Source organism: Tinamus guttatus, unplaced genomic scaffold, assembly GCF_059628265.1.
Source record: "Tinamus guttatus ecotype Peru unplaced genomic scaffold, ASM5962826v1 Tinamus_guttatus_pri_ptg000297l, whole genome shotgun sequence".
NCBI classification, from domain to species: domain Eukaryota; kingdom Metazoa; phylum Chordata; class Aves; order Tinamiformes; family Tinamidae; genus Tinamus; species Tinamus guttatus.
In genome coordinates this window covers 2,732,020-2,744,447 of record NW_028288831.1, presented here as the reverse complement: position 1 = coordinate 2,744,447, position 12,428 = coordinate 2,732,020, and the positions used below count along the sequence as shown (strand labels likewise).

General features: G+C 58.3%; 2 protein-coding genes across 2 annotated transcripts; both read right to left on the bottom strand.

Moving 5' to 3' along the window:
• Nucleotides 1-2,111: 2,111 nt before the first annotated feature.
• On the bottom strand, nt 2,112-2,618 carry RNF224 (ring finger protein 224). The gene has a single exon (XM_010223478.2). It carries the CDS (start codon nt 2,616-2,618, stop codon nt 2,112-2,114), a length of 507 nt encoding a protein of 168 aa, XP_010221780.2.
• An 8,719-nt stretch (nt 2,619-11,337) lies between these two features.
• On the bottom strand, nt 11,338-11,838 carry CYSRT1 (cysteine rich tail 1). The gene has a single exon (XM_010223457.2). The coding sequence runs from the start codon at nt 11,755-11,757 to the stop codon at nt 11,359-11,361; it is 399 nt and encodes a 132-aa protein (XP_010221759.1). The 5' UTR covers nt 11,758-11,838; the 3' UTR covers nt 11,338-11,358.
• Between the last annotated feature and the right edge of the window lie 590 nt (nt 11,839-12,428).

Below are 12,428 nucleotides of genomic sequence, written 5' to 3'. Positions count from 1 at the left end.
TCAAGCCTTTTTTCTAGCCTGCTTTTTGCCAGTCTGCTCACTCGGATGGTGTGCAGCATGAGGCATGTTCACATTGAACTCCCTGTCCTCACCACAGGACTGGTGCAGGGCTGTCACTCCTGTTCTGCATGCCTAGGTTGCACCCAACCGACTGCTCAGTGTGGTGAATGCCCCAGCTGTGGGGCCATAGCTTTGCCTCCTTGCCCAGCTGGTTTGGAATTGGTCAGGCGGGCCCCCACAGCCCAAGGATCTTGGTGCGATGGGACCCCCTCCCTTTCCAAAAGCTCCAGCACCAACCCAGGAGAGGCTGTGACTCTGCTGGCAGCAGGAAATTCGGGGCATGAAATGCTCAGTTTCTCAGCACCAATGTTTGCATTTACTGCCCTGCAGCTGTATTTCTCTGAGACTCCCTGCTCCAGTGCATGCTCCCGGGGGAGTTCTGCTTGGGCAGGGAGGCAGGAGGTCTCCATGCCTGAGCCTGCAAGGGTGAGAGTGAGCCCGTGGCCAGCGCAGTGCAGGGGCACGTAAATAGGAAGGGGAATGAGCTGTAGGACTGTATGGCAAATTATTATCCCATCTTTGAAGCTGGGATATGGTGCTGCACTCACAGGAACTCACATCCTGCAGCCAGAGAGGCTAATAGCAGCACAGAGCCAGTGGTGAGCACACAGCACAGACAGACACCCTCAAAGATGCATATGGGCCCATTTAAGAGCATTTCAGGGGAATAGGGCTCAGACCTTACAATAAGCAGGGGTCCTGGAGTGGTCCTTCCCCACAGACACCTGAAGTTTTGATGGTCACCAAAGGACTCCTCACCAAAGGTGAGGGTGTAAATACAGAATGGGGCGAGGTGTTGTAGAGTTACAGAGGGTGTCCCGCTGAGCGCCCTCACCACTGCCTGGTCCTGCCTGGCTTGGGCGTCCCCCGTAGCACCATTTCTACAGTGCCTGCTCCTGTTGCCAGAGGGTCCCCATGCAGAGCACTGACTTTTTTATGGCAAGTGACACCATGTGGCAGAATGGTGAACGGGCATTGTGCACAACATGGGTGCTGTAGGTGGCTTGTGAGCTCCAACCACAGTCCTGAAGGCCGGTGCAGCGGACAGTTGAGCACCAGAAGAGGGACATGAAATCACTGCTGGCTCCAAGGAGGTGCTTATGTGCAGACTATGTATGTGCAAGCAAGCAGGAAGGTGGGAAGCGTTTTGGGCAGCATGATTAAAACCAGCATGAGCAGCAGAGCATGGGGCCAGTCAGGAGCTCACTTTGCTTCCAGATTTGAGCAAAGCAAGTGAGAGCTAGATAAATCTCAAGAGATGGAGTTGTGTCAGTGCAAAAGCCTCCTTGTTAGCGCTGCTGACTCCCTAACAACTGTGTCAGCTTCACTCTTAACTGTCCAGCTAACTCAGCAGGCTGCGTCACTTTGTTCTACTGCACCAGGCACCAGTGCTTACCCCAGACTTACCCCATTTGCCAACAGATGGGACCAACACATGCAGCACAACAGGACCAACAGAGAGTTGTTTAATGGACATGAAGTATTGGGGTATCAGGCATACTCTCCAAAGCATCTCTGCTTTGTTGTGCTGTGCCAGGCTCCCCTGGTACCCTGCCTGATAGGGCACTTAGCTAAGGTGTCTCTTCTGTCGAGTGGCATGCATGGAGAAGCCAGGTATCAGCATCTCTGAGCCAGGCTCCAGCAGACATCTGTGATGGCTGCATCAGATTTCAGAGTTGCCAGAAAGATGGGCAGTCAGGATGAAGGGGCACGTGTATCCTCATTCCATCTTCTCTTGCACCCCATGGCATGGTAGGCAATGAGCTCTGTACAAGCTCAGACTGTTTATGAGTTGCCGGGATCCAGGAACAGCCCCTCTGCTACTACGCACACGTGGATGCAAGGGCTGGTTGGGGCTGTGCTTCTTCCAAGGGGTGTCTAGTCCTCAAAAAGGGTCCAGGCAGCTTCCTAGGAACCTGACTGTCTGCAGCACGCTGGGCGCAGCAAGCCCTGGCTCCATCGGCGGAGCTGCCGCCTGCCTGCTGTCCATGTGCCACTGGGACCACTGTCCTCCCACTGCCCGCAGCAGCCCCAGCCTGCTAAGAGCCTGCTCAGCTCTCAAAGGCAGCTGTTACCCCACAGCAAAGGCATCGCCGGCAGCAGCCACTTCGGGGGAATGGTGCCTGGGGCACTGGCTCTTGGCACAGCCCCGACGGCTGCTCAGTGACAACCTTCTCTTTGCGTGACCCTTTGGTGGCCAACTCAGGCTCAGGCCTGCCAGCCACGCGTGGGTGCTCCTTGTCAGCCTTAATGGCAAGAAAAGTAGCCAGGTCCAAGTCAAGCATTGCCACTCCGCCACGCGGGGTGGGGGTATTTTGGCGGCACTGCGGGCAGGGGATCCAGTGCTGTTCATTGGCGATGGCATCGAGGCGCTTGAGGCAGGCCTGGCAGAAGGTATGGCCACAGTAGAGCCGCCGTGGCAGCCGGCTGCACAGGTCGTAGGAAGAATAGCAGATGATGCAGTCAATCCTGTGGCTGCCTCGGCTTGGGGTGCGGGAGTGGGCCTCGGTGCCCGGCCTTGTATCCTCGGTACAGACGTTGCCACCAGCCTGGGACATGCTGGGGAGGGAGGTGAGAGGAGCCAATCAGTCCTGCAGCTGGGGAGGGCATCTGGACATGGAGAAGGCCAGGGGGATGGAGGCCACCTCTGAGAGGAAAAGGATACACCCAAAAGTGTGGCAGAGAGACACCAGCACGGCATGGCAGGTTCCTGGGTCCATCTGAGCAAGTTCCCTGCCCAGCACATCCCTGCCCCGTGTCTGCCCCTGTCTGTAAAAGCAGGACCCTGCCACTGTAGTGGGCCCAAGAGTCTCCCCTACAGCCATGGGAGGATGCATTTTCCCCCATGCTGCCCGCATCGCTGCCAGGAGCCCTGTCAAATGCTCCTTCTTGCCCCCAGAAGTAAATGCAGATGATCAGCTGCAGGGCAGATCTTGGCCACCTGCCTGGAGGCCTGCTTGGGCCCTGGGCCCCTGCGAACCCTGGTAGAAGGGAGCGGGTCGGCCATCTCGGCTGAGGAGCAGCTCCTGGTGGGCCTGGCTGTGTCACAGCTGTGCTCTTCTGCTGTCCAGGCTGCAACAGGCCACCACAGTGTGGCTGTCAGCAGCAGAGGGGCAGCCCCACAAGCTGCTGGAGGTGAATTGTCCAACCTCACATGAAGAAGGAGTCTGGTACCTGCTAGTGTTTTTCAGATGCTCTCCTATAGCCCAGCAGGACCCAGCTCCCTCTGTACCCATGACCTCAAGCATTTTGGTGTATGCAGACACCACCCCCTTCCCTATCCCCTGTCCTTACCTGTCCTGAGGTGTTCTTCTCCCTCCAGAGTCTCAGGTGAGGTGACAGAAAGGCTGCACTGTCCCAGGGGACTCTGGTGGTCCCACAAAGAGCAAGAGGGGCCTGAGCTGTGAGCAGCTCAGGTCCGTGCTGCTGTGACTGGCAATGGGAAGAGGCTCACTTTTCAGGGACAAGTGTGCTATCGGATCTGCCGCTGGGAAGCCAAGCCCGTGCGATTGGGTTACAAGCACCCAGATAACAAAGCCCTCCGAAATCTAAGCCCTCCCTCCCTGCCTGCCGTCCTGCAAGCATTTACTGCATTAACCAGCAGAAGAAACCCTCTGTGTGAGGCTGAGGAGCCCCAGGCTTCACCTGCTTGCGGAAGCATCCTGGAAATCAGCTTGAACAGCAGCGACACAGTCCTCCACAGCTTCCAGGCACCGCCAGCAGCAGGGCACATCCAGGGAGATGCTGGCCAGCAGCGACTTTCCACGACTTGCCACCAAAGCTGCTTCTGGGCACACACGGCTCAGACCTTTCCAGGTGGTCCAGGCTGCTGGGAAGCGGGTGCAACTGGAGGGTGATGGGTAGAGTGGGGGACCCAAATTAGAGAGCCTGGGCAAGGAGCAGGGGAGATGTGGAGGGGCTGGTGCTGGGGCAGATGCTGGCTTGGATACAAGGACACTGAGCCTCCAGCCTTGCCTGGCATGTGGGTCTGAGCTGGGAGTGCCCATGTGTGAGACAGTACAGCAGGACAAGGTCTGTCCAGTGTTTGCAGGTGACCGTTGTGACCAGTGCCAGCAGGCAAACTGCCAGCGGTGAGCAGGCTGTGGAGGGGTTGAGTCTGGGTGGAAGGACTGGAATACCTCAAAGGCATCCCACCTCCCCTGTGCCCTTCATAGGTCTGCATATCACTGGAGCTGAGGGACAAGGAGGGACACAAGCGTTATGCCAGCAGCAGTGGCTCGGAGGGTGTCTGATGCCTGTAGTCAGTGTGCAGACCAGGAGCCGGGGCAGAGTGGGACTGGGGGAGACCAGCAGCTCAGCTTCCCTGCCACCAAACACATTTCTGGGACCTGTCCTTGCTCCTCCAGCAGAGGCTACAGGCTCTCATGATGGATACGTTGAGCCCAGGCTTTTCACAGGGCTGTTAGCACCCCACTTCGCTCTCTCAGGCTGCATCCTGCTCAGCTCTGTACTTTCCTCTTTGGGTTGCTCACAGCAGCCTCCAGGTCACAAGCTTTCCCCAGCCTGGAGCAACAGTAATATGGGACATATGGGAGGGAAAGCAGCTAAATAACACTTGGTCTTCTGCTCTGGGATGATGCTGATCACCAGGCGTGGCTGGGGAGGGACCTGGCATCCCCCCAACCAGACCTTCAAGGTTTATGCTTATGCATGAGCCACAGGAGATGCCAATAACGCAATGCCAGCCTTTCTTGCACAACCCTCACTCCACCAGCAAATTGTACCCTCTGCAAGGAGGGTGCTCAGCAGGAATAGCATCCTGGCCTGCAAACCAGGGAAGACTAAAAAGGGGATGTGTGAAGGAAACCCCTGTGCCCAGCCTGACTCAGGATCAGGATCTGGGCAAGAAAAGCACCTCATGGATCCAGGGCAGGGCTGTCTGGCCCGGGACACCCAGCAGCATTTCTGTGTGGGAGCAGGAGAGGGCAGCATCCCTTGCTCCAGCCACAAGCATGCAGCCTGCAGCGCGCCAGGCAGTGCTCTCCTTTGCTGTCCCCTTGCCAAACATCGGGCCACCCTTGGGCCACATTTCCATGCTTCTTGGCAGCAAGAAATAGGTATTTTGAAGTGGAGATTGAGCCTCACAGGGTCATAGAATCATAGAATCATAGAATCATAGAATGCATAGGGTTGGAAGGGACCTCTAGAGATCATCTAGTCCAACCCCCCTGCATACGCAGGGACACCTAGAGCACGTGGCACAGGACTGCATCCAAGCGGGTTTTGAAGATCTCCAGAGAAGGAGACTCTACAACCTCTCTGGGAAGCCTGTTCCAGTGCTCTGTCACCCTCACTGTTAAGAAATTTTTCCTTAAGTTCCTATGGAATTTTTGATGTTTCAGTTTCTGGCCATTTCCTCTAGTCCTATCAGTGGCCACCACTGAAAAGAGACCATCCCCGTCCTCTGCACTCCCTCCCTTGAGGTATTTATATACACTGATTAGATCCCCTCTCAGCCTTCTCTTCTCCAGGCTGAACAGGCCCAGCTCCCTCAGCCTCTCCTCATAGGGCAGATGTTCCAGGCCCCTGATCATCCTTGTAGCCCTGCGCTGGACTCTCTCCAGCAGCTCCACATCCCTCTTGTACTGTGGGACCCAGAACTGGACACAATACTCCAGATGCGGCCTCACCAGGGCTGAGTAGAGGGTCAGGATCACCTCCCTCGACCTGCTGGAGATGCTCTTCTTAATGCAGCCCAGGATTCCATTGGCCTTCTTGGCCACGAGGGCACACTGCTGCCTCATGGTCAACTTATCATCCACCATGACACCCAGGTCTTTCTCTGCAGAGCTGCTCTCCACAAGGTCGGTCCCCAACCTGTACTGGTGTCTGGGGTTATCCCTCTCCAGGTGCAGAACCTTGCACTTGGCCTTGTTGAATTGCATGAGGTTTTTCACCGCCCAGTTGTCCAGTCTGTCCAGGTCCCTCTGGATGGCAGCACAGCCCTCTGGGGTATCAGCTACTCCTCCCAGTTTGGTATCATCAGCAAACTTGCTGAGGGAGCACTCTGTGCCTTCATCCAGGTCATTGATGAATAAATTGAACAGGACTGGACCAAGGACTGACCCCTGGGGGACCCCACTAGCCACAGGCCTCCAACTAGACTCTGCACCGCTGATCACCACTCTCTGGGCCCTGCCATCCAGCCAGTTCCTAATCCATCTCACTGTCCACTCATCTATCCCACACTTCCGGAGCTTGCCCAGGAGGATGTTGTGAGGGACGGTGTCAAAAGCCTTGGTGAAGTCGAGATAGACGACATCCACTGCTCTCCCCTCGTCTATCCAGCCGGTCATTTCATCATAGAAGGCTATCAGGTTAGTCAGGCAAGATTTCCCCTTGGTGAATCCATGCTGACTACTCTTGAACACCTTCTTGTCCTCCATGTGCCTGGAGACAACGGCCAGTATGAGCCGTTCCATCACTTTTCCGGGGACGGAGGGTCTCTGGACTCTGTGAACTGGAGTTTTGTGGAAAGGTTTGACTCTCCCACCCTGTGTTCAGGAGCAAGGTAGTGGACCTGGCAGCACAGCAGCCTCCAGGTCACAGCTCTCCCCAGGCTGCCCAGGTGCTCCCAACAATCTCCCCGTTGGCAGAGAGGCCAGCATGTGGCAGGTAAGTGGTGGTCGCCCTGGCACCTCCAGGGCAATGCAGCCATGTGCCATTCCCCGCTGGGCACCAGGGTGTCCTGGCATTGCCCAGGCCAGCCCCATAGCTTGCCATCCCGACTCCGCAGGGCTGAATGCAGAGTTCTGCTGGCCCGCACCGCGAGCAGTGGGCAGGCTCCCCATGCATCAGAGTAGCACCTTATGGCAGACTTGGTGCTTCCCTCACTCAGCTGGCCACAGTCCAGGGCTTGAAGGGTACAAGTTCAGGGCAGGGCTGTGCTGGGGACCTTGGGCAGGCCAGTTCGTGCTGAAGATGGGGGCAGTCACTTGTGCTCTGGGTGGAGCAGGAACCAGCCGAGTGGGATTCCTGCTGTGCCCTGGCATCTGAGGGCAAGGCCGGGCTGGGATCCGTGCTTCCCCGCTTGCTCCGTGGAGTTAATGAATGTTTAACACCAGTCCCGTTCCCCTCACCTCCTCCTGCCAACAGCCGTCTGGCACGGAGCCGCGCTGGCCTGCACATACGCATGCACCTTGCCGATATGCAGTTGGTGGGCTGTGCAAAGGGAAAGGCTTGTGCGTCTGCGTGCAGAAAGACATGCCCCTACTGTCCTGCCACCAGTGTGTGCCCAGAGACTGGCACACAGGGGCACGTGAAGCAGCTGCATGGCCACCCATACGCACATACGCACATAGGGCTGGAGAGATTCACTTCATCTTCCAGCTCATGGTGGTGCCTCCCCATCTGCCGTGTTGCCCGGTGCTCCCGGGTTGGTAAATGGGCATCTTGGAGAGGTTCATTCAGCCCCTCTTGGGGCATACGAGTGGCAGCAAATTCCACGCTAGCAGGTAGGGGAGAGCTGGGCACCCCCATGGGCACTGTTCCAGCTCCAGGCTGCTGTGTGCTCCCTCCAAATGCCATGTGCCCATGGATGCTGGGTTTTCTGCATGTCCCAAAGCTGGTGAGGTGTCACTCGCCCTTCCACAGGACTGCAGTGCTAGCCCAGGCTGACTCACCAGCGCCAGGGTGCCAGGTGAGCAGACATCAGTCTCCTTTGGCCAGAAAAAAACAGGCGCAGGGGAGAGGGATGGTCTCGGTGGTGCGCACATGCAAGAAAACACATGGTCCTGCCCTGGGAGGCCATCACCTCCCTCTGCCTGGCCATCCTCATAGAAATACTGTCCCCATCCCTGTCCCCCCAAGCACACAGACCTCTCTGCCCTCGTATCCCATCCCAGCACTTGCTAACCCCCTGGCCCTACACATACACACTTGGCCCACCGTGTCCCTAGCCCAGCAGGGTGGCAGGGCCTCTGCAATGCCCAGGTGCTGTGTCCCATGCAGGACTCATGCACGCGGGCAGCTGTAGCCACATGCCATACTGGTGTCTCCTGCGCCTTTCCCCCCTGAGCTACAGGCGTGGGGGAGCCCTTGGTGACAAGGGACATCTACACACTGCTAAGTCACACATGACATGGCACCAGGGGGCACAGAGTCCTCAGCTCTGGCTCTGCTCCTCATGTCCTGCTGCAGGATGTACCTGAGAAAACTGCCAGATCTGGCGGATACAGGGAAGGGTGTATCTGGAAACAGGAGCTCCAAGCATGGGTGGGAAAAGGGGGAAGGGCCTGTGAAAGCCAGACACTTCCCCACCCTCTTCCCAGCCCCAAGAGCTGCAGAGACCTTGAACACACCGGGGACAAGGAGCAGGCGCCATCGGGAGAGTGCAAAGGTCCGGGCAGGTGGGCCAGGCTCTCCCTGGGCTGTGCATCACCACCCATGCTTAGCGCACACAGGAGACACCCAGCACAAGCCCTCACACACCCAAGCCTCGGTGAACACAACCCGTGTGCGGGGGACGCCCAGCGAGCTGCACACTGTGCAGACAGGTCCCCACCGTGGTCCCTGTCACCCAAAGCTACATTCACACCAAGGCCTGGGCCCCCCAGGTGGATGGCATTGCTCAGTTCTCCGGCACTCTGCTCTTTTCCCACCACTGTTCCTCTGCACTTTTTCTGTGGGTTTCAGCTTAATCATTGCCCAGGTGGCTGGCGGGGAGTGCTGTGCCCAGCCTCTTGGAGCTTGTTTGTCATCACCCCAAGGTTAAGCAGAGTGAAGGGCAGTGCTGACACATACCATGCTGCCAGTGGACTCTGGGCCTGGGTACTGCCAGTACTTTGCCTGGGCCAGGCTACTACATCCTGTCTTCCCTCGGCCACGTCATGAGGACAGAGTGGAGCCATCTGACCCTCCCCGGTGAAGCAGAACCTGCCATCCCGAGGGCTGTGCTGGAAATGCCACGCGTGATGTCCTCCTGCCTCGGGCCAGCCCCAGGGAGCCACATTGTGACCTGCATAGGACTCCTGATCTCAGGAATGCCAAGCCACCTCTGTGGGAGGCTCGTTTCAGCCAAGCACCCATGGTGGCCGGACCACCCCCCTGCCCAGAAGAGCTCAGACACACTGTGTGTGGGCTCTGCGGCCTGGAACCAAGGACAGGATAGTGGGGAAAGCAAACACGGGGTGGATCTCCCTGGTTTCCATGTCAGCACTGACAGCAGCCCGGGCAGGCTGAACAACAGAGCTCCTTGTGCTGGGATGGGGTTGCACAGGGCTGTGTCCCGGCCAACGTCTTCCTGTGAGCAGCAGCACCCTCTCCGCCAGCCACAGGCAGAGGTTCTGCTGGCGAGTGGAGAGGCCTGGCCAGAGGGACTGGGCTGGCAGAGCCATTCCTGGCACTCCTGCAAAGCCATTGCCACACAGGAGCCCTGCAAAGGGCACATGGCCCCCAGCGGTCACGGGTTCCCAAGTGCTCACAGGCTCCTATATGGGGCTCAGCAAGTTTGGGCACTGCCTCAAGGACACCCCCCCGACCCAGCTGAGCCTGCAGGGAACCCATCCCTTTCTCAGCACCCTGCAAATTCGGTCCTTCTCTTGCCAAGGGATGGATGTACAATCTGGCATAGCCTGGCCTGGTACCAGGGAGTACCCGCAGGCAGGCAGGGTTTTATTGGAAATGTCGGGAATGGGGGCAGTGAGAGGCAGATTGGCAGCGGGGGCAATGGGCAGCAGAAGGTTAAGAGCTCAGCAGGCCATTTCTGGAGTCAGCAGTGAAAGAGTTAAGTGTCCTGCCTGTTGTTTTGGGGAGGAGGAGAGGGCTTGGTGCCCTCCTACACTGTCCTTACACAGCCCTGACCCCCCCCAGCCCCACTCTGGGCCACGCAGAGAGTGGCTGGAGAAGTGAGAAGTAACATAAGGAACCCGGAAAAAACAGGGTGGAGGGAAGAGGCATACCTTGGCAGGGGAGATGTCTGTAATTTTATTTGCAGTGCACTGAAGTCATCTGCTAACACACACATTCTTTCCAAGCCCCTATCCTGAGCGCCAGCCTGAAGACAGAGGCCGTTCCTGCAGCAGACGCACTCGCTTACGCAGACTATCACCTCGCGGCGCAGCCAGCCAGCCGTGGGACACGCTGCTCCGCAAGGACAACAGCGGGCTTGTTCCAGGCCTGCCGGGCCAGCTTCAGCTGAAAAGAAAGTCAGGGGCTGCCCCCGCAAGCTGCAAAGAGGCAAGGAGGCTTCCTGCTTGCCTTTCTCATAGTTGTGGCAGAAAGTTCACGCTGGGATTTGTTCTCGGGAGGGTGGATTTGTTGGAAAGACCCCCAGGACTGCCCCGCTACTAATGCTGGGTCCCTGGAGGGTGCTGGGGCCAGGCCAAATTGGGCTCCCAGGCCAAACGCTGAGCAGTGGGAGGGCATGTGCTCCCCCCGGGCCCTCCAGCGAGCCTGGTGAGCCCAGGATGAGGAAGTGAAGCAGGCTGGTGGTTTCCTAGCACCTGGACTTTAGACACCTGAACCCGTGTTGTCAGGAGCTGCCCTGGAGAAGCGCCCAGAGCCTGTCCTTGCTTCCTCTGTTTGTTCTTCCTGTCTCCTTCCCTCTGTCCTGTGGGCAGCATGACGAAGAGAAGTGGCATCCACCTCAAGCTGCTTGGTGTGGGGCTTTACAGCATCCCCGTGATGCTGCCTGGGGTGACCCCTTGGCTCTGAGCAGGGGGATCTCTGTCCCAACCTGGGGAGTGCAGTATGAGCTCCAGAAAGTCCCGAGCAGGACCTGTTTGCCCCCATTCCAAGATAGCAACGCTGCCATTTTCGTCACTGACCTCGAACATGTGCACGTTGTTGCCAACATCTGAACTTGCCTTCTGGCGCGCAGACAAAGCTGGAATCTTCTTCAGAGACATAGGTTTCCCTGCAAGGCTGGATAGGCAGCATGGTCAAGGATGACAGGGTCACTGCTCAAATATGGTCTTCCAGCCCCAGCATAAGACTTTCTTGGTGGGCATCCGTGGCGGCACACATCATCCTCAGGGCACCCAGACCTCAGCGGGGCAGGAGGTACTTGTGTTTCTCCCCAGCCATGCCACACTGGGCTCTCTGGGCCTGGCAGGTGACCATCACTGTATCTGGCTGCTTTGCTCATGGGTGAAAACCACCAGGGGAGCCGAATCGGTGCCACCTCCAAGCTGCCAGCTCTGGTGGATACTGAGGACAGCTCTGCTGCCACCTCCCAGCACTGCCAACCAGGAAGCCCAGGCTGGGCAGCCAGCTCCCCCATGGGGCTGCCCAGCACTGATCTGACGTTGGTACATCCAGAGCTCCCAGCGAGGACTTCTAGGAGATGACACAGCAGCACTTCTTGCAGCAGGGGCAGTACTTATAGCAGCAGTTTCCCCCATCCACCTTGTGCTCAGGGGCATTCGATGGCTTGTCCAGATTGACTGTGTAGAAGGAGTCAGGGGATGTCCTATTGAGCATCTTCAGGCTGGCATAGGGGTTATATGGCTGAGACCAGGACTTCTCAGTGGAAATGGTCGGACTGTTCCAGCTGGCTGTGTTGGCAGCAGGGTTCTGCTCCTCCGGCCTGTACGTGGGCACGGCGGCAGGGTTGGCAATCACGGTGGCTGAAGAGGGCTCATCTTCCAGGTATCGAGTGATGAAGCTCTGCTGAAACTGGGCCCGTGGGATGTCCACGCTGGCGTAGGGATTCTCGAGGGTGACGCCGCGATGCATGTCCCCGTTCCTCCAGGTTCCTCGTCAGCACACACAGCCCGGCTGGCAGCCGCAGAGCAAGCAGGCTGCCTCTCACCTCTCACCACCTGCCAAAGAGAGACCCCTTAAACAGGACACAGGGGGAACTGCCAACTCCAAAGAGCTGTAGGACATCAGTGCCAAGGGCTGTTCCCACAGCATGGACGAAGGGACTCCCATGTGGGGAGCACGTACAGGGCGCTGCCAGTCCCATGAGCCCCCCAAGCCCTCGACACATGACTGAATGTTTCAGATGTGTGCTCAGAGAGCAGGGACGGCAGAGTGGGAACAGGAAAGCGGGAGGGCACAGGTAGGCAGGGTGCTGGCGTGAAAGAGGCGTCCTGGCAGGGAGGCAGGGTGCCAACAGGGCAGCGGGGCGGGATAAGAGCTTTTGAGGAGGCTGGGGAGAGGATGGGGCTGGGGTGAAGGGCAGGCAGGGGCCAAGAGGGACAGCGCAGGGGCGAGCAAGCAGGAGGGAAGGTGGCTGGGCAGGCAGAGGGGAAAAGGAGAACGGGAGTGGGGAAAAAGCGACACGAACCGGGCCGGGACGGGCAGAGCGGCAGTGACGGGGGCCGCGGGAGCGGCGGGGGGTCCCGGGCAGGCAGGGAAGGGCCCGGGCAGGGGGCAGGGGTCCGGCCCGCACTCACCGAGCC

Excerpts from the sequence above, each read along its gene's own strand:
- CYSRT1 (XM_010223457.2), bottom strand. The coding sequence starts at position 11,757 with ATGCATCGCGGCGTCACCCTCGAGAATCCCTACGCCAGCGTGGACATC.
- RNF224 (XM_010223478.2), bottom strand. The coding sequence starts at position 2,618 with ATGTCCCAGGCTGGTGGCAACGTCTGTACCGAGGATACAAGGCCGGGC.